Source organism: Phalacrocorax aristotelis, chromosome 11, assembly GCF_949628215.1.
Source record: "Phalacrocorax aristotelis chromosome 11, bGulAri2.1, whole genome shotgun sequence".
Taxonomy (NCBI): domain Eukaryota; kingdom Metazoa; phylum Chordata; class Aves; order Suliformes; family Phalacrocoracidae; genus Phalacrocorax; species Phalacrocorax aristotelis.
Window position 1 is genome coordinate 5602009 of NC_134286.1, and position 27789 is coordinate 5629797.

The 27789-nt window shown below is 37.2% G+C and overlaps 1 protein-coding gene across 7 annotated transcripts in view; it reads left to right on the forward strand.

Annotated features, from left to right (window-relative positions):
* PCDH11X (protocadherin 11 X-linked) overlaps positions 1 to 27789 on the forward strand; it is a 520325-nt gene that overhangs the window by 44636 nt on the left and 447900 nt on the right. For 6 of the 7 annotated variants that reach the window (XM_075106676.1, XM_075106677.1, XM_075106682.1 and 3 more), the window contains exon 2: positions 4913 to 5496. The exons of the other annotated variant lie outside the window; for it this stretch is intronic. In XM_075106676.1, the coding sequence (XP_074962777.1) occupies positions 4957 to 5496 (540 nt within the window). In that variant the 5' untranslated portion in view covers positions 4913 to 4956. The remainder of the gene's footprint in view (positions 1 to 4912; positions 5497 to 27789) is intronic. 7 annotated transcript variants of the gene reach the window in all.

The following is a 27789-nucleotide window of genomic DNA, read 5'->3' on the forward strand; positions in this document are numbered from 1 at the left end:
AAAATATTACCACAGCTTATTTATTCCTCCTCTAAGTCAAATCTGAACCCAGGTATCAAGAAATAGTGTTACTTTTTCATCTGAAGTGGACACCTGAACTCTTTACTGCATTTATACTTTTCTGTGATCCTCTTAAGTAAGAAACAGCAATTGTAATAAGCCAGAGGAATTCTGATTCAATGGGACCAGGTAGAGCATTGTGTATAAAGAACAGATTTAGATTCTACCTTCACATCTTACTCCATTAGGTAGTTAAAGATTTTATATTCTGTCTACTTTTCAAGGTATGATTTGACAGCTGCTAAATGAAGATAATAATGAACGATGATAGTATTTAAATTATGCCATTAATATTTGGTACACTGGACAGAAAAGCAGGTATATTTAAGTGCAGAGATACTCAGATGAAAGAGAGCAAATCTCAAGTTGTTTTTTCCCCCTCCTACCCTCCATTCTGTCCATCTGGGCTGTTTGCCTTACTCGTTACAGAAGCCAGTAGTACAGACATCAGTGCATTCTTTTGAAAGATGGGAAAATGGCTTGGCAAGCTTAATGTTACCTTCTGTTAAACAATTTTATTCTTAATTTTTTTTTACCACCTTAAAGGTGCTGGAGAGTGCTGGAGCTTATGACAGGTCCTTTAGAGTTGGACTACTCTATTTAGCCTTCTACTTCTTTTTGCTTCTATACTCCAGTCATGAAGAAAGGCTGTTTCCACACACGGCACTGTGACTGCCTTTCTGCCCAGTTTCGTTCTTTTTTCCTTTTCATATCTTTATCTTGTCAGTCTTCCTTAGTTCATCTCTAACTTCTTCCACCATCTATTACCATTTACCATTCACACGGTCTCTTTTGATAATTTCTCTTACTGTCTTGTTTTGTTTGACCCTGCCATTTCCATTCACGGTTTCTTTAGCCTTTCGCTTTTGGATTTGTATTTATATTGGTTTTGCATTTTGTGGTATGTATATTTATGACATGTAGACAAATGTGAGAGATGTATTAAATATTGTATGTCATTAGAAATACTCTGATTTCGTAAATGTCTTTCAGGATGATGCTTGGCAGCCTGAAAGTACCTCATGGTTCTTTTTCTTTGCATTGCTGTTGCTATAGTATTCCTATGAGTGCTGTGGTACAAATAACAGGCAAGACACCGCTATGACTATGTAAATAGGTTGCTCATAGAACAATACTTTCCCCATGGCATAAGATGTGCCACTGTATATCTAAGGGAATACTTGAGTCATGTTGGGTTTTTTCCCCCTAAAGGTCTACAGCTCTTGAACCATTTTTAACGGTTCAAAACTGTTCCTAGAATTGTTTAGAAAGACAGGTAAAAACCATTTAAAAATAGTGCATTCTACAGAAGTTCAAGAATTGTAAGTCATTGTTGGTTGCTTTTCTACTTCGAGACCGAACAGTTTCAGTTAAAACTCAAAACTTATTACATGTCTATACCCTTTCGTAGTTTAGGAAAATCTACTGCAGTAACAGACACCACAAAAAGTCATGTTAGCGTTTATCTGACATGGTTTGCAGCAGTGGTGTTCTATTATTTCCATGTTTTAATGTATTTTCTTTAATAAGACAGAAACATTTTTAATGAAATGGTTCAAACTTTGTTTCATTTTAAAAAGGCAAATAAAAATACACATAGTAGTGTAACACTAAGAAGTTTCACCCCGCAGTTATCCTGACAAACCTCTTTGAGTCCTGCTGTTATTTCATAATCCCTAGAAACTCCACTGCAGTTATAGCTGGGGTTGTGGGAATTCTTATCGGTTAGTTTTAATATAAGTTATCTACTGACACTATCACAACTTTCAGAATTGATTCAGGGAGGTTTTTCATGAACTCTTTAGACCGTTCAATTTGTGTACTCATCCTCAAATTGCTTTGTAAAACTTGATAGATAAAACACAAACTTTTTGTTTTGAGTGTGACTAAAATTCCTGGTAGATATAGATATGTAGATATAGAGAGAGGAGCAGTGTGGCGTTAATAACCTTGTTAATAAGAAAAAGATTTTTTTATAGAGTAAGATTATTTATTTGGAAGGTGTATATACATGACCGTACAATATTTTTATATTATTTTAATTTATAGGCAATCCTTATATCAATATTGTCACAGAAGGATTTAGGATAGCCACTGGAATTTGGTTTATATTTATGGTTGGTTTTTTTGGTTTTATTTTCTCCCCTCAGAAATGAGCTGCAAGTTTAAGGTATTACTCTGCAAACATCAGGATGTGAAGAGTTTTTTCCCCCGTTTTGTTGTTATTCAGTTTAACTTCAAGTAGAGAAGAAAGGGTGGCAGAACAGTGCTTTTCAGTATTCACAGAACATGGTACCATTCTGAACTTTTGTTTTGAGGGCAACATTTAGATATCAGCTCTTAATTATAACCCATACATTTTTATTGGTGTTTTTCATGGAAACAATGTAAATATATTTATTTTAATAATAGTGGATACAAAAATGTACTTTCCCAAAATAAGAGCTTTCTGCAGGTTGAATGTGTATGGGCAGTTGCTTTAGTGGGGTGACAATTGCTGGAGATGTATTTCCAGAAATATAAGACAGTTAACAAATAAAATCATAAAAGTCAATCTAATTTATTTGTACAATATCACCACAGATCTTTCATTAAAGTCATGCTGCTACCATAGTGTTACCATTAATGATAATCAGTATCTGCTGATGACATCCTTGTTTACATATTTAGACTTTAATATTATCTCTTTATAAAATGGCTGTCTATAGTACACTTTCATCACTCCTGAATGCCTGTTTAGTGTTGTATTGTGCCTTATACTGAATTACTAAAGTACTGCCAATAATACAGTGAATTATTGAAATACTGCAGGTAATGCAGTAACAGCTCCAAATAAACTGCATATCCAGTTCTCAGCCATGTCAGCATTCTCATTCAAGTTAATTGAATTACTCCAGTGAGCAATGCCCTTTTTCATAAGTGAAGACTTGCAGGATTGGATTTTTATTTCATGTTGCTCCTTTTGTATAATCATAAAGCCGGAAAATGCTTTACAGTTAAATCGTGCTGATGTGGAAAGATACACCTTGCGGATCTAGTTGGAATGTTCTTTATCAGTCCCAGTCAAAAGAAGGTTGCAGGGTTGAAATGGAACAGCAATATTAAATGTTCCTAATCTGTTTCACTGTAAAGTCAAATGTTTTAATTTAAATTACCCTGAAAGCGTACTGCTGAAAGGCAGTAACTAACGGGTGAAGACAATTACTGGCTTCAGTAATTTCTTCAACCACTGCTACTTGATCTGCAGGAGTAAATCAATCTATGCAATGGCAGGGAGAATGAAATCAGAAAAGGTAGGAAAAAAAATTACATTTTTACCCAAACAATGAAAAGAATATAGGTGATTTAGTACAGGTATATTTGAAACAAATGCTAAGCTGGTAGAAGCTAAAAACTTCATTAACTAAAAAAAATCATTTTAGATGGAACTCTTGAGCATCTACCATAAAGAAGTGCTATCCTAGATTATCCTAAATCCTCGAAAGGCAGAGTTATGCAAAGATTAGGGAAAGCAGCATATTCTATACAAGGACCTCAATAGTGTGATTTTCTCTAAAAGTTCTCAGCTGTAGGTTCATAGATAGCTGTATGTACCTTTGAGTCATCCCATTCTACTTCCATCTTTCTTGAGGTTGTTAACGATCTTGAGAGGAGAATAGATTGTTACTCAAGAAAATTTTTCACTTTTCAACCTAGTTTCTTTCTTCAGCAGAGAACAAATCTGTATCTCACTTTAAATGTATAGCTGTTTCAGAGTACTTAGCTCATACATGAGCAGGCATTACCAGATTTAAGATTATATGAAACTTTTTACAGTTCATTCTCCAGGAGATGTATTAAATGTTGTCTCATACCAGAATATTGCTGTGCAGTCTATATAATTTTTTTCTTATTTTTTCTTTCTTTTTCCCCTAAACTCAAAGAAAGCAAAAGAAATCTCAGCTGTTTTGGAAATTAAGGACAAGTATCCAAATGGAAATTATCTGGCAATATGGTGGGCAGTTGGGGAACTAAGAGGGTTACAAGTTTACTCTTCCTTTTAGCTTTAGCTGTATATGGAAAACCTTTGATGTTTTATTGTTCTCCTTCTGTGTTAGAATTTGTGCCCTGCTCTTGTGGATTTAGCCATGTAATCCAAATTTCAGTGAGTTGAGTATTACTATTTATGTTTACTTCCAAGGATCAAATGAGATCTTGTCATCTTAAAGAAAAGGACTGCTGTATTAGTGTCCCTGTGTTAGACAGATTTCCAGCTAGTGTTGGCTGAAGTTCACCAGACTCTATCTAGATAACATTTTCTTGCCGATTTAAGAGTTCCTGTGTTAAAAATAGCCAGATTTCTTTCCTGTTAACAAATATTACATAATATTGTCAGTGCCAAACGTGGGGGAAAATTAAGGCAGGTGTTCTTGGTTTCCAGTCTCTGAGCAAGAGGTATAAAAAGGCCTGGTTCTCAGCAGATGCTTGCTTGCAAACTTCTTACCTACTTCTTACTTTGGAAACAAAAAGATTGAGGACAATGTGGCAGAGTGTTCAAAGGAAGAGATTTCTTAAGGAGCAAAGGAAAATCTTGGGCTGGAAATAGGGATTTTTCTATTTATTTGTTCATTCACTCCAATCCAGTTCTAAGAGTCTTACCTCAGTGTTTAGTAAACAGTCTTAAGTAAAAAATTGTGCAAGAAATTGTATGCATTTGATGGACTGTTAAGTCAAATATCACTTTTCTAATAGGGTTTTCAAACAGTTCAGGTTATTTGCTATAGGGAAGGTACTCCTTTCATGTCTCCATCACTTTAAAAACAGTGTTCCCTAAATTTTTAAGAATTTTTATTTCTTTCTTTTCCTTTTCCAGCTACTCTTGGCATTCTACACGAATACTCATTAGTCATTCTGGAGATGGACTTGCTGTCTGGAACCTACCTCTTGGCAGTCTTATTAGCCTGTATTGTGTTTCAATCTGGCGCACAGGAGAAGAATTATACCGTGCGGGAAGAACTGCCTGAAAATGTCCTCATTGGCAATTTGCTCAAGGATCTTAACCTAACACTGGACCCAGATGTGCCCCTTTCCTCACCGCTACAGTTCAAGCTTGTGTATAAGACTGGGGATGTACCATTGGTACGGGTGGAGGAGAACACTGGTGAGATATTCACAACTGCAAACCGCATAGACCGAGAGAAGCTCTGCTCTGGCATCTTTAGTGAGAATCGCTGCTTTTATGAGGTGGAGGTTGCTGTTTTGCCTGATGAAGTTTTCAGACTGGTCAAGATCAGATTCCTAATAGAGGATATAAATGACAATGCCCCCCTTTTCCCCTCAACAGTTATTAACATCTCTATCCCTGAAAACACAGCAATTAATTCTCGGTATTCTGTCCCATCTGCCATCGATCCGGACATTGGTGTGAATGGTATTCAACATTATGAACTCCTTAAGGTGGGTTTCTTCCATTCTTCTGTGTTACTTGCTGTCTGTGTTACTGTCTTCCCACAAATGTTGCCATTCCTCATCAACCCATTAGAAATACGAAGCTGTGTACCACAGTAACGGTACGCTGCAGAGACCTGTCTTAAAATGTTAATCTATACCTCTGAGTGTATTCCCGTGGATCATACCTTCACTTTGTGGAAGGCTATTTATGTATGTGTATGTCTGTCTGTGTAACACTATGATGAAACATGCATGTCTTCATGAACTCTCCACCAGCATTTGAAGTATTGGTACACTTTGGCTAGCAGGCTTTCTAGACCATTCAAGATGTGTTCTTATTGCCATCAACATGACAGCACCAAGTGCAATGATATTTTGAATTGGGTTTACGCCTCCTTCTTGTATGACTGTTGGATTTGAGCAGTAGAGCTTAGCCCGGAAGCTTATGTGATGCGATGCCCACCTCTATACTGATGAGCTATTCCAGAATGAGAAAGCAGAATGTCAAAGCAGCTTTATAATGTTTGAGCGGGCATAATGTCTGGGCAGGAGAAAATCCAAGATATGCATGAATGAAAGGATAGCGGTGCCAATGGCCTTGTAAGAGCAGAGATTTCATATTATTGCTGCTTTATAGCTTTTGTAGCAAATGACAGAACTGCAATTAGAGAACAAAAGAATAACAAGTAAACATGTGGTGTTTAGGAGTGTGTGACCGCTAAATGAAGGGTTATTTTCATGTGAGTTTACTTAAGTAGAGAGTTTAGAACAAGAAAGGAATTTATCTTAAGACTGTTGGGTTATTATGTGAGAAGTTGAAAATGTCTTCACTTCCCTTGATTTGGAATAGGGAACTGGTGAGTAGTGTGGCTGCTCAGCAACCAGTCTGACACCCTCGTTACTGACTGCAAGAATATAGAATATGTAGGCCAATATATTGCTTGATTGACTTGATAATATTCACTGATGTCAGTACTTACTAGCAATTTAATAAAGTGCTGCTTTATTTTAAATCTTTTAAATTGCTTACAACCTGAAGTAGTTGTGGCAGTGTGGGTACTAATTAGTGACAAAGACATAAAAATCTCTTTCAGAAAACTGCATCCCACTGGGCGCTTCTGGTTAGCTATCTAAAAAGCAAAACCAACCACATACGTCTGTCTGCTCTTAGTGTAGCCTAGGTATTCAGAACTTTTCAAGAACTTGCTACAGAGTTTGAGGTCTTTGTAGTAAGGTCTTTAAAACTTTTAAATACCTTAGTTATACTAAGACCAGACAGATGTATATGTGTGGGCTTTTTTTTTTTTTTTTCAGATAGCTAACCAGAAGCATCCAGTAGGGTGCAGTCTTCTTTATTTGGCATTTTAAAAGAGATTCTGGGGAATAAATAACAGCATTTTAAATAAATTACAGCAGGAGTAGAAAATAATAAAGAAGCCAGGGCTACAGTGTCGTGGTTCAGCCCCAGTTGGCAACTAAACACCACGCAGCTGCTTGCTCACTCTCCCCACCACTGTGGGATGGGGGAGAGAATCGAAAGAGCAAAAGAAAAACTTGTGGGTTGAGATAAGATCGGTTTCACAATTAAAATAAAATAATGATAATAATGATAATAATAATAATAATGATAATAAATAAGGAAAAAAGGGGAAAAAACAAAAAACACAAATGATATAACTGCTCACCGACGCTGCCTGTCCCTGAGCTGCGATTGCTGCCTGCCTCCCCCGGCCAGCCCCTCTCAGTTAACATACTGGGCATGACGTTACATGATACGGAATATCCCTTTGGCCAATTTGAATCCGCTCTCTTAGCTGTGCACCCGACAGAGCATGGGAAGCGAGAAAAGTCCTTGACTAGTACAAGCACTACCCAGCAACAGCCAAAACATCGGAGTGTTATCAACATTTTTTTCATACTAAGTCCAAAGCACAGCACTATGCCAGCTGCAGTGAAGAAAATTAACTATTCCAGCTAAAACCATGACATACAGACAAAATGTGGCAAAATAATACACGGTCTGAATAGAGAAGTGTTATTTAATATATCTGAGAGAAATGTGCTGTTACTCTAAGAAAAGAAAAAGAGTCAAAACCAGCAGAATCAGGAGTCCCTGGGACTGAGTGAGCAACAGTTCAGATCACCACAATAGCAGCCTTGTGAGTTTATTTTCAGACTGTGTGTTCAGAAACAATGTAACAGATCAGCAGAATGATAACATCTCTGTATCACACAAGTGGGAACTCATCTAAAATACAAGCTACAGCTCTGTACCAGAAGTAGTGTGGGGTGTAAGACCGTGTCTAAATACCTCATGTGATATGAGAGGGTCTGCCAGAGAGCCAGGTTTCACTGAGGGGTGTGCAAATAGCTTTTTAAAAAAATTTGATTTGGGGGGCGGGATAGAAAAAGAAAACCTGTTACATGTTTATTCAAGTGTCTCAGAAAAACTGCTTTTACCACATAAGGGAAAGAAAGGTGTCGTGGATGAACACATGCTAGTATGGACCGAAAAGTTCTGAGCTAGATGTGCCGCAGCCAAAATAATATGTAAGATCACAGCCCTATAGATAGGTCACCTGAATGAATTAATTGCATTTTCTCTTGCATGCCTGTTGGTCAGGTGCTTTTTGAGTTATGGATTCACTGCCTTTAAATAAGCCAGCAATTTCACATACCTTGGAAAGTATCTGTAAAACCAAGAAGTGGTTTATGACAGCCAGCCACTGTTTAGAATAGTAATGTCCAGATGTTATTCCATTGGCAGTTTTTACAATGTTAATACCAAAAATTATCATATAAGAAGAGGGAGGAGAAAGTAGTAGAAATACCTGCTCTGGTGAGTAGGCAGGGGATGTAGCATATACAAAGAATCATCATGGGGTAAGAATAGGGAGATGAAAAAGGAAGGTAAGAGTGATGGTGTCTGAGAAATTCTTTCCTGAGTAACACTGAAATACTAGGAGGGAGTGTGACAGGTGCACAAGGATAATGTTGCTTGCCTTTCTCCCAGAACGCTCTTCTCATGTGCGTTATCCCATGCTGTTCCCTGGGGTGTGCTCTGAAGATGTCTTCTGGCTTGTGATGTGTATTGACCTTTTCCTTCCTTTTATAACCAGCACACAGAAAAGTGGGGAAACTGCAGCACATGAAGCTGTCTTGCCTTCTGGACAGGATGAGTCTAACAGGGCTGATATGACAGTGTTGTGGGGAATTTTGGGAAGTGCCAGATCCAAAGATGATGGGCCGGACAGCTTACTTAGAGGATGGCAGAGGAGTGGGAGGTAAAATATGCAAGTCACTTCACAGAAGCACAAAGGCTGATGCTTTAGTATGCATGCAGCAACAGAGTGAAATATGTTGCTCTATATTTTAGAAAAAGTAATAGCAATTTGACAAGCTGTGCAATGAAGAGAAAGTTCTTCAGTTAAATATAACTTAAAAAAAAAAGAAAGTGCTTATTGTTTGTGTGAAGCCAGGCCTATTTTGCCAGAAGATAAAAAGGTTTTTGCCATAACAGTTTCTAAAAAAGAATAAATTTCTCACTACAAACTCAGCTGAGTAGTTTATAGGCCTGTAACGCATTTCCAGCAACTCTGTATCTCATTGGGAAGGTAACTTTCCTCTATTACAATATTTCCTCACTTTGTTACAGTTCCCTTACTGCCCCTATCAACCTGTGGGGAAAAAGCTTGCAAGTCATTGTTATATTCAGTTTCTTTGTCAAAGTAGATAATCATAAAATCTTTTGACTATATGAAAGACACTCATGTTATTTTAATCTCCTGCCTCTTTCTAAAAACCCTTTTAAAATAGAAAACAAAACATTGTAAAAAAGGTATTCTTGTATTTTGGGTTCAGCATTACTTGGAAGTTTCATAACATAGGATTTCATATATTTAATACAAGAGAAGCCTTTAATTACCACACAAATTAGCATTCAGGCATTTTTTGACTGTCTGAATTATCTCAAAATGTACCTCAATAGAAAATAACTTATATGTAACTTTTTCATGGTACTGCAACTTCAGAACTTTCCATGTGTCTGTGATTCAGCTATATACTGCCTGAAATGCATGAACTCTACAAAGAGAACAGTTTTATGTAACCTCTGCATTTATTCTTGTAAGACTTACTTAGGAGTTATGTGGAGGACAAGCTCTAAGAGGCATTCTAAGGAAAACAATGCTTTTAATTTTTTTCCTTTTTTTGTTTTTTAAACGAAGACCCAAACATATCTTTTGAATAGCTTTTCAGTTCTACTTATTGTTTCCTTATTTAGAAAATGAGTTGCAACAATTTGCAAAGAGATATTTCCCACCCAACCCATGAAATAGTGCTAGTAGTTGACCAAGAGTTGCTCGGGTAGAAGTTTACACAGAGTGAATTATTTAAGTAGTGACACTTTGACATTACGTGAAGTTCTTCCTCTCCCTCTTCCCCCCCATAGAAAAGAGGGTTTGGAGGAAACAGCCATTCAAGACACCTTGCTGTTACTCGAAGTTGTTGTGAGTAGCACTAAAAGGGATCGTATTTCTCTACTGAGATGCCTGAAGCTGACCACGGGTAAGATGACATTAAGGGTTCAGATGGCAAATGGTAAACAGCATTTACTATGAACAAGGCTAGGGAGGGACAACTTAATTAGGTATGATTTAAAAATACAAGAAAAAGCATTTAGAATGAGAAACAGCTCCAAGTCTAGAGTGGACAGAAAGGTGGCATAACACTGATAGCAGGAGGTGATAGAAGGGGCAGCTAAGACAGATAGTGAAGGAGTTTAGAGAAGGAAATAGCCAGATGGAAAAAAAACATGATTTTATCTCAGTTGAGGTAACTACTTAAAATATAAACTGGGAATGGCAGAGACAGACAGGCATTTGTAAACAGTAGTAGTATGTTAAAACAGAAGGATGCAAGAGCAAATTTTTAAATTAAAGTGTTAATAAGAAGTGATTTCTGATTAAGGATGAATCTACAAAGGCAAATGTTCTGGTTTAAGCCCAGTAGGCAGATAAGCCTGCAGGTCTTTGTTCACTTCTTCAGGGTGTTCACATTGCTTACACACTGATGTAAAATGTCATTGTGCCTGGCTATATCACTGTCGTGGTTTAGCCGGCAGCTCAGCCCCACACAGTCGCTCGCTCACTCCCCCACCGGTAGATGGGGGAGAGAATCAGAAGGGTAACGCTTGTGGGTTGGGATAAGAACAGTTTAATAATTAAAATTAAAAGAAACAACAGTAGAAATGCAATGTAAAGGAGAACAACGAGAGGCGCAAAGCCCCGGGGGAGGGGGGAAGGGAGGGGAGAGGGGGAACGAACCGCCGAAACGAACCGCACGCGCCGCAGCCGCCCGCCGACCCGGCGCCGCGCCGCCTCCGTGCTGCTGCTGCCCTCCCCAATATACTGGTCATGGTGTCACATGGTATGGAATGAACCTGCCATTGGCCAGTCGGGGTCAGCTGCCCCCACCATGGCCCCGCCCCTCCCAGCCCCGCCCCCGCCATGCAGCAGAGCACGGGAAGCTGGAAAGGTCCCCGACCCCCCACAGTGAGGAGAATTAACCCCTTCTCAGCCAAAACCAGCACAACCACCACAGCGCTAAAAATACTTCTGTGCTGTTGTTGATTACACTATTTCAGTACACTTATATTTGAGCTCAAGGCAAACTAATATTTATTATAATTTGATTAATACACTTAGAATTTACAGGTGTCACAGGCCTATGCTTTAACTAACAAGATTCTAGTATGAGATGTTTCTTTGTTCTTTTAGATGTTAAAAAATGGAGCTGTTTTAGAGCAGATTTTGAATAGAATTCCAGCTCAGACCACTGTATTGGAGAGTCACATTCATACTTCCAAAAGGATTTCTGTAATTGTGTGTTTTAAATTAAATTTTTTTAATTGATTACTTAGCATTTCTTGTCAATTAGGTATACCATATACACTAGATGTTGCAGAAGTGCAACAGTACCCAGTTAGCAGTGAACTAGAGTGAACACAACTCTGCTCTTAGAGAAGCAGAGCATTTTCTTCTGTGAGCTACTCCTGTGTGCTAATAAGTCGTTGCTCTGATCTGTGCAGTTTGGGGGGAAATTGGATTGGTGTTACTCTTACAGTTCCATTACCTATTACAGTAATTTTCCTATATTTACTTATCATCATAAGCAGCTGGTGCATTCCTTCTAGTATAATATAATAAACTTTTTGTAGCTGTCAGCTCATACCTCTGTAATCTGACAAAAGAGATTCCTACTCAGTCTCACAAGACGTCATTCTTACCTCTGATGAGGAGAGTTACCTCTTGGTACTGTAAATCATCTCTTGTCATGGCTTTCAGTAGAAGCTTTCCACTTCTTTCTGATACAGTTTATCATTTCCATGGCTGGTGGAAGATGGAGATCACAAATCCTCAGTAGATTTCAAGCCTGCTCTTGCAGCTAGGTTATTTCTGAGTCTCACAGTAGTCCTGGATCAAGTAACTAATGTCTTGATTTGTGAAAATCAAGAATGGAAGGAGATGTGTTTTATGTAAAATGAAATCTACGTAGTTAAATCAAAATTATAGAGCGAAACTAGACCTGTAGATAAATCAGAAAATGAAATAATTGTTGATAATCATAATGTAAGCAGTGATACAAATTTGATAGTCAAAAGCACTTAACAGTAGAGGAGGACAGACCAAACTTTTCTGTGGTGTGTTTGTGTTTTAACGTTACACCAATACTATCTGAGTGGGTCAGTACATAGAGAGAAAGGAAGGAATCATAATTAATGTCCCTACAAACTCAGTGCACAGTGACACGGACTTATATTTTCGTAACATAGGTGTTTACCAGATCACCTTCACTGTCCCAAGCAGCAGCTACTTGAACCTCTCATTTCTGTTCTTTTTGCTGCTTTCATTTCTTTAAGTGGAAGCTGAGGCAGCAACCCTCACCTTTACTCTCAAACCATGTTTGAATGAGGGAGCATCCCACAGATAATCATGCTGAAATTAATGTGGACGATTCTTCTGTTTAGGCTTCAGCAGCATGAGAGGACAATGAAGTGTTATATTGGCCCTTTAAATAGGTCACAGAAAGCCTGGAGTGGTTGTTATCAACATCTGCCTTCTGTGAAAAAACTGCCAAGATAGAGCTTTTTCTACATGTAAACTGACATTTATTAACATTGTCAGGTCGTACTGAATATTGCAGTTAGACACTAATAAGATTAGGTAAATTCCAACTTCATTATTTTCCCGTTATCAAAAATCCTTTGTAAATTTATGGTAACCCACCATTACCAAAGTATTTTTGCACTTTCTAATTTCTATTTTATTAGCAACCCCATCTAGTAATTGTGTAAGGGGCATACAGCTAAACTGTAAAAGATGGCTGCCTAAGATCCCAAGAATGTTCATTTTACAGATTTATATACACTCAGGAAAATACATGATTCAGATAGGAAATTTCTTGACTTCCTGATAAGACAATGACAATAACATTTCAGTATTTCTTTGTTGTGATTGGAGAAAGGCTGATTGGTCAGTGATATTTCAAGATTCACAGACACTAAACCAAAAATCAATGACACACATATTGATGTCTCAGGTAACAATAGTACTTAGGTATTTGAACTTAAAACTGAGAAATGTTGGTTTTGTTAAAACAAATCCTAGATTTGACAGTGCTTATATACAAGATGAAAGGAAGATCTTATGCCGTTTTAATGCTTAAAAGAGCATTTGAGGTTTGGTCTTTTTCTTTACTCCCCCTGACATGTAACTTAGGCTAAGATTTTGAGTTTCTGCTTGGATGGGGGAGTGACTTGTTTTTTTTTACTTCACGGTCCCTTCATTGAATTAGCATAGGGATTTCATTCAGCATAACTTTGCAGGACAGGTTAACTTCCATCTTCATTGTAATGGCTCATATGGATTATACTTCATGTATTTGCAGAACAGTGCTGTGTCGTCTTTTCCATTGCATGTGCCAGCATAGATGGGGAAGGTTATAGATTTAGGGAGCTCAAAAATAGATTTAGGAATTTTTTTGCTCTGGAGTGGCACTCCAGTCAAGCTCTAAGGTCACTCTATAGTGCCTGTGGTTTAATAAATACAGAGAGTTGGACATGCTGTCTTTTTAAGGTAACTTTTAGCTGCCCTTTAGAAGACAGAGGTTTTCTAGGACGGGCAGGCCATCTCTTGAATGATGCTGAGTACTTTCTTTCCTAAGTCATCAGGGGCAGTGGGGAATAGGTCAGAACTGAAACATCTTTCCCTTTCTCTGTTACCGCTAGAAGATCAGTGTATTTGTTTAGTGTTATAACATAGCTTCAGTTTTTTCACATGGGTGGTTCCCTCTCCTTGTCTTTTCCACTGAGATGTGGATAATTACCATCTGAAGTGACAAGAATTTCAGCAGTCCCTTGAAGACTTATGAATCTTACTTGCTGAGATGGCCAAATAGATGTTGTTCGTAAAACTTACCTTATTTCCTGTAATATACATTTGTAGCGGTTGAAGTGCCATTGCAGATTTCTGTTAAATCTTGATGCACCTGTCTTCCAAGTAATTTAGGATTTTTTAATTCTGTTTGGTTTATTCTACTCATGAAGTAGTAATGTGCTGCACAACAGGGATAGATTTCAAAATCAGTCTTCAACTATAGGGAAGTTCAGGCATTAGTAAAAAGGCTTAATTCTTTGAAAGATTGAGTCTCACAGAGTCTAAAGCTATTCACATAGACATAACACTTCCTGCTGATTATGTGCTTTAGTTAACGTTGTCCTTAGTACCTTTGTGTAGAGTTTAATTTGCTGACTATTTAAAGCTCTACCAGGGGAAAGAGCCTTTTTGTTCCAGAAACCTGAGATCGGTTGGTTTCAGGTGAAGTAGTAACTTTGATACAACAGTTTTAGATTTAACTTCAAAGGTGTCATTTACTCTAGAAATCAGTTCTTGAAATGTAAATATATTTTCAGAAGTTAATGATTTTCCTTTTGCTTAGGCTTTTGTCTGATAGGTACAATTAGGCCTGATAATATTTAGGGTGGGGTGTATTTAGGTAATCCCTTACGTTGTTCTTGAGAGAAGAGAGGGAAAAATCTGTTAGTATTGCAAATTGTAAAAGTTCTTACTATTAAATAAAACTTAATATAAAAGTAGTACAGAATTTTCTTGTTACCAGTTTCCTTATGATATAAAAGGTATGTTGAAGTAATGAGAAGTAGTTCAAATAGAATGGAATACAGAGTTTACCCAGCTTTCACTTTAGGTGAAAAGTGGCTCCCTACCATCATTTCTTTTGTCTAGGTCAGGTAGTTTTGGGTTCGTGGATTATATGACGTGAGCTGAAGTAAGCTATAAAATGAGATGCAGAAACTTGAGGGATGCTTAGGAGTGCTAACTGATGCCCTAAAATCTTGAAAAGCTCCCCTGCAAATATATGAAAGGGACAAATAACCTGCATTTTGATCTTATTTTCTATTAGTAATTACAGGAGCACTTGGAAGATAGACTGAGGGAGAAATTATAAATATTCATAGGTAGAATTCTTATCCCTCACATTTGTCATTATCTGTGGACATCTAGCGAAATATATTTGCTTCTCACTGTTTTCCAATTACTTAACTTCTGGAGCATAAGGAATTTTTTTAAAAAAACCAAACCAAAAACAAAACCAACAAAACAAACCCCTCTTCATTTTACATAGCTCCCTTACCTCAAAATCTTTTTACATCTTTGCATCATAAGACTATTTTGACTATTTCATTATGTAGTTCAACATCCACCTTCTTACAAAGCCCTCCCCATTTACCCATTTTTCTTACTATCTGGAGGATCAGAGTATAGAATCCTTATGAGAAGGTTTTGTGGTAGAATAAAAATATTGCTCGGTAGTAATTTGTCTGGACAGACAAGTGGTCATCTATGAACATTGTTTTGAAAAAGCCACTGGGTCTGATTTTTAAAGGGGAAAATATCTGATTTGCATTCTTACAGCTGTGAATTAGTGTCTCTAAGTAGATAAAACTCTACTACTGACTGGTGGTAGTGAGTCAAGGCAATTGCTTCTTGTTGGTTGATACAAGGCTCCTTTAGGGTGGTTTATGGCATTATTACTGTAAAACTGTCAGGTTCCATTATCCTGACATTCCTTTGGGGGATTGACTGAAGACTGGAGGAGAAAGTCTTGCTTCCGGGCATGGTGAGTTCAGTGAGTTAGGATGAGGGGCAAGCTGGTGTATCTTTTTGCATTCAGGGCTCTGATTTTCACACTAGCTGTCATTAAACAATAATATATAACTTAGCACGTCTCTGTGTGGGAAGGATGATAGACTGAAGCTGGAAGGCACAAATCTGTCAAATGGAGATCTTCACTTCATCTATCTTGTATGAATATTATCTTTTGCTGATGTCCAGTATGCTAGCTAACACAGATGTGGTGACGCTTTCTGAGCATAATAGACTAAGGATTTGTTTACATAGTCCTTGTGAAACCTACTATATAGACAACACTTAGAAATTATTATTTTCCCAAAATATATTGAGTAAAAACTTCAGTTTCATTTATACAGAAAGAAATTGCCAATTACACACTCTACAATGCTCTCAATAGTAAACCACAATAAAAGCAGTAACAAACCCCCCATGTATCTCAATAAAATTATAGTTTGGTTTGCATATAGGCATGATATTGGAACTGCAAATATGCAATGTCAAGCAAAGTTACAAAAAGTGTGTTATATTCTTAAGCAGTTACTTTGCAGTATCCTCATGTGAACGGTGTATTTTTGTTTGCTATGCAATGGCAATGTAATGCACCTCTGAGGAAAATTCAGAGAAAAATATGAAGTGTCATATTCAAAATCAGTTAATTCATATTTCAAGTTCAGGTGACTTTTCCAAACTTGACTTAATTTTGTTTTTTATGAATACTTTTACAATCCTTACAGGTTGCCAAAATTTCTAATGTCAGCGATATCTGAATTGACTATGGGTGTAAAATGTATGGCAGAAATAGTGTTTTCCATATGTCATTTATGTGTTACAAGTTTTAAAGTAAGCTCACTCATTAACTGAACTTTCTGAAGGTCTTTGAAGGTTTCACATAAGCAGCAGTATACTTAAAACTTCTTTTTGCCCTTTTCTGTAGGTTTAGATGTTGGTGACGGTTATCTGAACGACAGAGTTTCTGGTTTTTTGTGTGCTTATTTGGTTTGGGGTAGCTATAACTTAACGAGCTACTTGGAGGAAAGAAACAGTGTTACAAGCTAGAGTAAGTCTGGCTTAAAAGAATTTGAGACTTGTGAAGGTTTATAAAGCATGTGAACGTAGACAAAAGTATTTCAAAGAGTGCTGAAGGGTTGTTGAAGACGAGAATTTTTTCCACCAGTTAATTGCAAAAAGTATTAGTTAAACATTTTATAAGTGCAGACAAACAATAAAATTCTCTAGGAGGATCTCTCTGAAAGTTAAAACTGAAACCGTGATTGAGTTTTACTGGTCACTTGATCAAGACTTCATTTGATTTCAGTAGAAGTTGCCTTGAGTCTTAAACTTTTCCTTATGTTATGCTTGGCACAAAATCCTCCCTAGTTTTAGAGAGTAAGAAACTATTATTTTTATTTGATTTTACTTTATTTTTGGCTTTCTACAAGATGAAAGCAGGAGGACAACAGTGTTAATCAGCTATCAGTGCTACAGTTTACATGTAGATTTCTCATGTATAAGTACGTCACTACTTGGAAAATTAATTTGAGTTAGGATAACAGAAATGTGTGCTCCCTCAACATATTTCACACTCTTCCTCAGGGCTATATTTAAAAATATAGGTAAGTAAAAATTTTTAAATTGAAATTTTAATTTTTGCAGCTATCATTAGCTTTCCTCATGACAATCTAGCATTGAAATTCAGTCTTTGAAAAATCAATACCTTCACAGCCTGAAATGAAATAAATTTATCAGCGCTTTTAAGGAGTAAATGCTTAAATCAATTGTAAAAGCAGCTCCTGAACATTGTTTAACCTCTACATACGGTTTTTAAAATCAGAAAGAAAATTGAACACTGTATATAGAAATGAATGCGAAATTTGCCACTGAAGTACTTGGGTGAAGAGGAAAACATCACTGCCTACTTTCCTAATGTATTAAGACATTCTTGATGCCTTACAGTGTAATGAAAAGTGCACAGGTGGAGAAGAGTGAGGAATTCAGCAGATCTCTGCTAAGTTTTCATGACTTGATGATGATTTTCAGGCAACTTGCAAGAATTCCAGGGGCCTCAGATTTCATCACATGTTCCCACTTGCCATTGGTTTTATACTTCCCTAACCTGTGCGTTGTTCCAAAAAGGTAGCAGTTGTTTGCTCACTTGTAATTGTGGAGCTTTACCACAATAAGTTGTTCACAATCTTTTAAAGTGATTACAGATTTATGTTGTGCCACAGTGGGTTACTGTGTTTTTGACTGGTAAGGCTGGGAATCCCCATGCAGTCATCAACTGCCATTTCATAAATGTCTGCCTGTCTTTCCTGCTGCTTTTACTAGTAGGTTCTTAAACAGATATCTGCTTAATACATCATTCCTGGAGTAGTATTTATACCTATTTCATTGATAGCTGTTTATTGTCTTTTCTTCTGGAGCTACCAAATGCAGCTATCAGGACACACACTGATCTTGCAGCCATCCAATGAGTGGTGTATAAGCCTGTTCCCGACTCTGTGATAAGTCACCCAATTTCTTTGTGTCTCTCTTTCCTATGCTGTTGAAAATTCGTCTGTTCTACTTGCTTTGCTTAAATCGGGGCCCACCAAAATACTTAGGGATCAAATATGGCCTCCAGGTTTCCAACTGTTATCTTTCCCCAGATCTGATAGGTGAGAACAGTGCTAACAAATTACCTCTCCTAGGAACTTTTTCTCAGGTGCAACAGAAGAAAAAATTGTAGCTTAGACTATTGTCGTGGTTTAGCCCCAGTTAGCAACCAAGCACCACGCAGCTGCTCGCTCACTCCCCCCTGGTGGGGCCGGGGGAAGAAATGGAAGGATAAAAGTGAGGTAACTCATGGTTTGAGATAAAGACAGTTTAATAGGTAAAGCAAAAGCTGTGCGCGGAAGCAAAGCAAACCAAGGAATTCATTCACTCCTTCCCATGGGCAGGCAGGTGTTCAGCCGTCTCCAGGAAACAGGGCTCCATCACGTGTAACGGTTACTTCGGACGACAAACGCCATTACTCCAAACGTCCCCCCTTCCTTCTTCTTCCCCAGCTCTATATACCGAGCATGACGCCATATGGTATGGAATATCCCATTGGTCACTTTGGGTCAGCTGTCCCGGCTGTGTCCCCTCCCAGCTTCTTGTGCCCCCGGCAGAGCACGGGGAGCTGAAAAGGTCCTTGACCAGTGTAAGTGCTACTTTGCAACAACTAAAACATCTCCACGTTATCACCACTGTTTCCAGCAAAACTCCAAAACATAGTCTCATACTAGGTACTGCGAAGAAATTTAACTCTATCCCAGCTGAAACCAGGACAACTATATATATATATATATATATAGCAATTTTCTATACGGGACGTCTTTTATTCTGGCAGGTTGCTAACAGTGCACTTAGGACAAATTATACTGCGCCCATAATCTTTACTACTGCCTCAAAATCTACAAGACTTCATATTTTGTATGTCACAAAGAGGTAGGAGCCTTTTCAAAATACCGTGAGAGTTTACTGCCATTGTGCTGATACATTATTTTTCTATATCCAGTGCCAGTAACTATGAATAAAGATGTTTTTCTCTGGCCCGTATTTTATCTTTAAAGAATGATCTGACATAGGTTTCTGAATTTCAAACCATTTATTTATTATGGTAGTGAAACTGAGTTCGGTTTTCTGCATGATATAGTAGTCATCACCAATGTATCCAACAGGATTTTTAATTTTTTGGGTAATTTTCTTAGTTAAAAAGTTTGTCATTAAACTCATCTACTACTAAATAAGAACCTAATTACTAATGGCAGCAAGAGCTATCACCATCTGAGCATGAAACTTATTATGTTTAAAGACCATTATTTTTTTGACCAAATTAAAAATAATTATCTCAAGTTCTAGAAGAAAATTACCTAATTGTACTCTGTATTGCTGTGTAGAACGTAAAAGTTCTTTAGATCCACAGTAATTCTAGTTTCAGAATAATTTTGTGAGGATTATTTTTTTTCTGTTTCTTCTAGCTATTGTAATGGCTGCTGCAATACAAATTTTACTTATATTTTGGATGTCTATCATGAGAAACCTTGAATTAGGTTTCCAGAAGACTGCATGAAAATCCTAATATTATTCCAACTCTTATTATTAAAATTTCTAACTTGTTAATGAATAGCTGTCTTTTTCACATATACATATGAGACCATTATCAAAGTGTTCAGTGAAGAAAAAATAAAGGTGAATGGTGACAGTCACAAAGTTTTCAGATTTTTCTTTGTTCCAGCTCGCATTTCTATAACCTCTGTTTTTGGGAGGAATGTTAAAAATATATTTCAAAATAGGAGTGCTAGTTTCAGTTTTTCCTAGTTTTAGTTGTCATAAAATACACACTTAAAATATTAGGGAAGCTTTTACAATAATAATGTGTTCTTGATTTTAATTTTGCTTTTAGCTTTCTAGTATTGTATCATAGCGATACAGATTTAAATACTCCTAGCCAGTTTTCCCCCAAATACACTGTATGTAATATTTTGTTTCCTTTCAAGAGGAAATACAGGGAGGAGAAAAAGGCAAGTCCAACATTTTATTCTTTTAGCTATCAAAGAATACTTTTAAATCAAGTGTCAACCATGGATCGTGGCACTTGACTGCATTAGTATGGTTATTTTTATTCCTGAAAGAAAGGTTTATTACAAAGTAATTTATATTCCCTAGCCCAGAAATATAATTGGTCTGAACACTGAAGTCCCGTAGAGCTTTTGAAGCTGGGACATGCAGCAAAGAACATTTCAGACAATTTTAAAGAAACAAAAAGAAACATTGGTAAAAGGAGTGAATTCTGAGTCATCAGCTGTTAGTATTGAAATATATTTTTCTCACATTGTGCTATAATTCCTGGCTCTATTAATGTGATGTGTATTATTGCTTTGGTTATTGCTGATGCTCCAAAGTCAAATAATTGTAATTTTTTGTCTTTGCTTTATGAAGCAAATTGACATTTTCTGTTTGGTTTTTTTTCCCCTTTTCTTTTTTCTTTTGAGTCAGGATGTTCCTCTGTGCTTTTCAGAATTAGATATTATGGCTTTTTCACTTTGAGATTACTTTTTCCTCTTCATTTTAATCCCAGCCATATAATTTTCATCCTCGTTTTCATTAGGGACTTTTCAAACCTATTTGTTGTAGCACATTCAAAGGTATAAACAAAGTAGTGGCTTCTGTTTTGTTCCCCGTCTTGTTTCCCATGTAACCTCAAAAATAGTACTCTGGCAGTTATGTATTAGTACTTTGCATTGGTGAATTGACCTTTGTATGGAAAACCAACACAAAGTGTGAATACCGTAATTTGAAAGTCAGTCTTACAAATAGACCATAGACTGATAGAACTTTCCTGCTTTCCATCAGTGTTGCACACCTTTTATTGTTTCCCATAATTGAAATATTCATCCAAGATGAATTTCCAAGATACTTGCTATGCTTGTAAAATATCGGAACATGAATCAGTTCCTTGAAGTTTATGGATTACCTGGTTCTTTGTAAGATTTTACATTAATTTTATGGGTTTTTAACTTCTGAAGTAGTCCGGTAGTTGTCTCTCACTCATAAAAAAAATTGTCGTTTGAATAATTTAAACCTTAAACTGCTGGCATCACCCAGAGTTCTTGACAATTAAGTTAAATGCCTAATTGGACCTTTGACAAAGTTAAAGAAAAAAAAAGTGTGTTTTAATATCTCCTTCTGATGCTTTTATTTGTTTATTATTCATATTTTGAAGTGCATTGAGACTCTGACCTTTGCTGTACACCTGCACATATGAATCTTACCTGGACTTTTGTCTTTTCACTCTTCCCTTGTCTCTGTTTTCAAAGTCTCAAATAGGCATCTCAGCCAGCCCAGCTGTTTCTGCTCAGTACTAACCAATGGCAGCAATAGAATCTATTTTGTTTCTGTGGTGTTTTTTGCTTCCAGGTTGCTTGCGAGGGTGGGGTTCTAGAAGGTAAAAGTGTGTGCATTTCAATCATGATGAAGGGAAAAATAAACATTAAAAAATTGTTCAAAGCGTCTGAATAAAAAATAGAAAGGCTACGAACCATTCCAGTGGTCGGTCTTCTAGTGCTGTGGGATATGGCTGGCAGGATTATTATTTACAATATTTATGACCTCTAGAAAAGATCTGTTTGTGTCATCATTCTTTCTCCTAACTTTTGGAGGTAATAAATGAGCAATCTGAATAAAGGTTTTTTGTTATTTAGAGCAGTGCTGTGTGAGAAGTAGTGGTGTCTTCTTTCAAACTGCCTAGGTGGTTTTCTAAAAGGGACAATTGACTTGAAATCCCGTTGTCATTTTGTAATAGTATCTAAACCAGTAGTATTTGTGCTTTTGTGTTGTTTTCGGTAACACATATGTTCTGTACTCGGCTGACATGATCTTTGAGGGTCACTGAACTCTGAGACTTGGCTCACTGTGGTTTTGTTAATGGCCTGCGGAGTAGTTGTGAATGAGTCACACTGCTTCCTGTGCCTCAGTTTCCTCATAGCTAAGTGATGTGAATGATACTGACTTGAACCTAGAATGGCCTTGCTGGATGAAAATGAGTTTCATCTGATCCTATATCCTGTCTCTAACTGTTGATATCGGATACTCAGAAGAGATCGTAAGAACAGTACAAGTATATTTTCCATAGCTATTCCTGAGCTTCCACCAATATGAGGCTCACAGAGTTCTAGTCCAGAAGTGGTGGGTCTAATATTCTTATCTGGATTTTTTTCATATGTGCAGTTCTCTAGGAGGGTTTTGAACCTATTTTGTAAAAATTTTAAGTTGTAAAATTTAAGTGTTCGGAATATGGGTAAAGTTTTAGAAACTACATCATGCGATGACTTATTTCAGCTTCTGTTTACACCAGCCCACTGGTGACATTCTTATAATGTGAAAACAGCTCTGTCTTTGAAATGTGTTTGGATACAGTGATGAAGGAATTAAACTTTATTATTTTACTTCAAAATGTATATAGTTTTTCATAGGCTGATAGAGATCAGAAACTGCAAATACATTTTTCACAAATAATCATGCCCATTGTATTAGATTAAGTAGAAATAAAATTAATTTGGTTCATATTTGGAATCTATATACGCTTGAGCTAAGATGAGAAGTAAAGGCCAGAGATATAAACAGAATTTCTTCTGCTACCCAGTGACAAAAAACTCTGTACTACTTAAGGAATAAGGTTTTCTCCTAGGTTTTCATATGTTAAGGAACTGGAAGAACAGTCAAGGCTCTCTAAGAAGTAAATTTACCTTTGTGGAATTAAAACCTGGGGGTTTAGGTGCTTCCGTGTTAATGATTATCTTTTATAATAATTTTAAAATCATTTGACGTATGAGTGTATAACTCAGTGTTCCATTCGATTGAAACCTTTAATGATAAGTAATGTGGGGGTGGGGCGGGGCAGGCTTGTGTATGTGTGAGTGTAGAAATTGTATCTAACATTCATGGGGCTATGTAGGGGAATAGACAGGGATCGGCGACCGGAAGATCACGGGCTGTGACGGAAAGATAGACTCCTCCCCATAGGAGTGGCAGGAACAGGAAGCGCAAGAGCTATATAAGCGTGTGACGCAGCTAAATAAACGGACATTTTGCATCCATCATATTGATGTCTGTGCATCGCTGTCCCCAGGGTGGGTAGAGCCCTGTGTCCCGGAGATATGCGGCCCAAGATAAGTTCTCCCATAGAAGCGTACAGCAACAGGGCTAGAAGAAACAGTAAAACCACCAGTCTCCTCATTGCTGCTGTAATGTTCAGACAATACTAGAAGAGTTGTTATAAAGAGGAGCGAAGCTCAACTGCGTATTTGTCACAGCATAGCCTATGCTACAGGCTTCATGAGTTTCATGAGCAAGGTAACAAAGAAAATTGCTTTTTGTTACTTGTTGCCTCTAACAAAGACCTGACTAATTTAATAGTTACACACAGTGGATTTTTTCCCCCTTGTATTTTTTGTTTTTCCTTTGTATACTAGTGGGTGGAACAAGTTTATCCATCAGAAAAGGTTTTAAGGTAGTCACATTGTGATGATAAGGAATTTCTGACATGGTTTGCATTTGAAATATTCAGTATTACTATAAATCAAAAGGTACAAGCTCGTGCTGTAGTGCTGTATGCTACCTGGCTCTGAAATCACTGAAAACTAAAGAGCCACATTAATATGCATATTACTGTGGAATGATTGGTTGGCTATTCTTAATGGGCAGCTGTTGGAACTAATCAGACTGTGCCTAAGAGCATAATAAGGAAAAACTTTTATAATGCTTAGCCCTCTTGGAAACCGTCATTTCAGCTGTCATACTCATTGTCACTGATTTAGTCTAGGTTTCCTGTTTTGTTAAAAGATGTAATGCTGAATTTCGAAACAGACTTAATTTAATTTACAATGGGTTCTTCCACATATATCCACAGTAGGCCTCTTTTTATGGTAACAGTAAAGTTAATTGAGGGTGGAAGTAGAATCTTGACTCTGTAAGTAGAATGCATAACAAATGTAGCGACTACTTTTATAGTGTCACCTTAGGATTTTGAGACAGTGTTCTAAACTGGGAATCCATGCAACAACTGAAAACTATTTTGTTGCAGTGAGCAGTCCTGCAGATTTCTATGAACAGATAGACTCAATCCCTTCTCAGAGACTGCTTGTTTTATCTTATCTGTGTATCTGTGAATTTGATGTCTAATGACAGGTGTAGTAGTTGGTAGAATGTCCTAGGTGTGTTGTAAAAATAGCAATGTGCCTAACAAAAGTTTTGAATTCAAAATAAACTGTTCATTTAACTCGCTGCTTCATAAACATAAGAAATGGAATTCTTGTTCATAGCTTAATATCTTAATGTACGACAATCCTAACAATATATTAAACCCTTTAAAATAAAGACATTTAAGTGCAAAAATCAAGGTATAGGCTAAGTGTTTGTGTCTAAGTGAAAAGTTGTTTAAGGAGTGTTTAAGTTAAATTGTTTTAGGTGTGTTTTATTTTCCATGCTGATGGTTGGTTTCCCACTTGGTTGGTCATAATTTAACATGTTTTAGGATTGGATTTTAGGTTGATTAATTTTAATAGTTTTTGTTTGGTAGATTCAGTTGTTTACATCACGTTTTTACAACATGAAGGCTAAACTTCGCATTAAATTATTCAGAGCATGTTGTCATCCCCAGAGGGTGCTTTCTTACAACCATTTTCCTAATTCTAACCTGTATGTGGCTGAGAGCTGCTGCCTTTGTTAGCAAGTGTCTCAAAGCAAGATTAATTCTATGGGTGTTGTGATGGTTCTTTAACCTGAGGTTATTATCCTAGTGGAGTAGTTATGAAGAATCTAGGGAAAGTTCTCAGTTCTTGTATGCCACACTGACACCGTGGTGGTTGAAAACATGTCAGTTGCCCAAAAGCTGTTTATATTTTATAGTAAGGAAGAGGCCGCAGGTCCAATTTCTGTGTGCATATTACATACACAAACAGCATGTGTACTGTTATTTGGAAACATCTGTTTTAGGACAGTGATTGAATTAACCTCAGGAAAGAACTTTGAGTGGATCCAGACCTGGGAAAGTTGGCTTTTACTCTGAATTGGGTTACACAAGTTGTTATTGGGCAGAAATGGCTTCAACTATCTTTGCTTAATTTGCTGTTTCTGGACTAGTGGCATTTGTGTGAGGTCAGTCATATTGTTAAATAATACTTCAGCTCTTTTGAGTGCTCTGGTGTTAGCTTTCCTGTGCAGATACACCCCATTGTTTACTTCACTACTAAGATTAACCACTCTATGCAGTTTTTTCCATGAATTGTGGGAGAGCTTGTCTGAGCCTCAGAGGATAGATAGTTCACAATTTATTGGAGGATACATGTTACCTCGTGGGACCAGTCTGTATCTTTGCAACAGGAGATGGGTATTATATTTACCTTCTGAAGCTGGTATTCTTCATGCTTAGATGTTGGCTAATTGTGTTCTATGGTTCTATGCTTTTTTTCAGATTTTTTCCTGTCAGAGGAAAAACCCTTGTCCATTAGCCAAAATTTGTAGCGTATATTCGAGACTGAACTACTAGAGAATATAAACAGTGAAGAAAAACTGAGCAGGAAAGCTGGAATGGAATGATGAGTGTTTGGTGTTTCTCCTGTAAACATGCCATTCTAATATTCTTAATTTTATTTTCTTTCTTGCAAATCAATTTTATCAATTTTTTCACTGATTTTAAGTCTGAGAAATAGCAGAAGTGCATTCAGTTAGAGTAAAATTGGAATTTATTTTTGTTCTTAGCAAAGAATATATTCCTCAGTATAACTACTTGTAAAAGTATGTATCAAATATCCTTTAAGATTTTTGATCCCAAACAACTCACAGGGAAGCTGTTACAAGGAATACAACCTGTTAACTAGAAGTCATGACAGTTTATATACTAGAATTTTCAGTACACACAGGTAGCATAAGATATCTTTTCAAAATTGACTTTCAGAGTTGAGTTACTGCCTTACAGTAAGGAAATGTTTATTCCTTTTTGTCTAGCTTTTGTTCTGCTGATTTGGATCAATAGGAGTCAGTAACACTGGAGGAGGAAGAAAACTTGTCTTCCTGATAAAGCTGGCACCAGAAAACACATTTTTGGTCTGTCCCCTACATTCCCTGATTAACATGGTGAAAAGAGGTCTATTTAATGAGTTTTAGAATTCAGTCTCTCTGGACTATTTTCATACTTACTATCACTCTGTATGTCTTTTCAGCAACTGTCTATAATTTATTACCCTGAAATTGCAGTGTTACATATTATCTTGCAATGTGTAGTGAAGTGGCATCTTGCACTTCGTATGTCATGTACCTTTACAGTTTAATATGGTAGATCCACTGTTATTTTCCCAGAATAATACAAAAAGGATAAGTTTTCATTATTTGGAATAGCATAACTTCATTTCATTCAAAAGCAAAAATGATCCTGTGGTAGGTAAATGTCCCATACAAACTTTCTCTTCTTTTGAGTTTTACAAAACCCTGCAAAGAGTGAAGGTCTTGAAAAAAGCTTACTGTCACGTTCATTTCAGCAGTATTTGCGAGAGGCCTACAGTTCCTAAAGCCTGTTTGTGAAAGCTGGGGGAAGTCTACTCAAAATGAAAGAAGTGAACTTTATTATAATAGTTTTTTTCTCATTCGGTTATATTTTTGCCCACATGAATTATTAATTTTCTGCATTAAGGCTGTGTATTTTTCAATGTCAAAATTCATAAAGCAGTGACACACGAATATTAAAGTGTGGTCTCTGCATGTGAAAGAATGTCCTTGTGATGTAAATCCAGAGAACATGTTATCTTATTCATTTATTTTCTTTGTGTTTCTGAATGCTAGGACCCTGAAGAGAAGGGGTTGCGTGTGTGAGATACTCATGCCATTCAGATGAAAGTTTTGTCAACATTTTTTTCAGGAAAAAATGTTTTGCTCACAGCTAAACTTTAGTTTAAAAGGGCCTCAGATCAAATAAGGTAAGCCTGCCATATGAGGATAGGCTGGGAGAGCTGGGTTTGTTCAGCCTTGAGAAAAGGAGGCTCAGAGGGGATCCCATCACCACGTACCAGTACTTAAGGGGTAGCTACAAAGAAGATGGAGGCTCCCTTTTTACACGGACTCCCATGGAGAGGACAAGGGAGAATGGACCCAAGTTGCTCTTGGGGAGATTCCGATTGGACACGAGAGGGAAATTTTTCACAGTGAGGACAGTCACCTTTGGAATAATCTCCCCAGGGAAGTGGTTGACTCGGCCACGTTGGACACCGTCAAGAGTCGTCTGGACAGGGTGCTGGACTATCTTGTCTAGACTGTGCTCTTCCCAGAAAGGTTGGACTAGATGATCCCTGAGGTCCCTTCCAACCTGGCATTCTGTGATTCTGTGAAATATTTGTACCCCTTTTTAAGGCAGGACCAAGGTTTTCTGTCTACTTTATTTTTTATTTTTCCATTTGTCACAAGCCAAATCCATATATGTCCATCACTCCCAGTTCCCACTGAAATTACTGGAAGCTGAGGATACTGGACAGTCACTACTTTAGGGTGAAGGAATTTTCAGAAACGTCTCAGT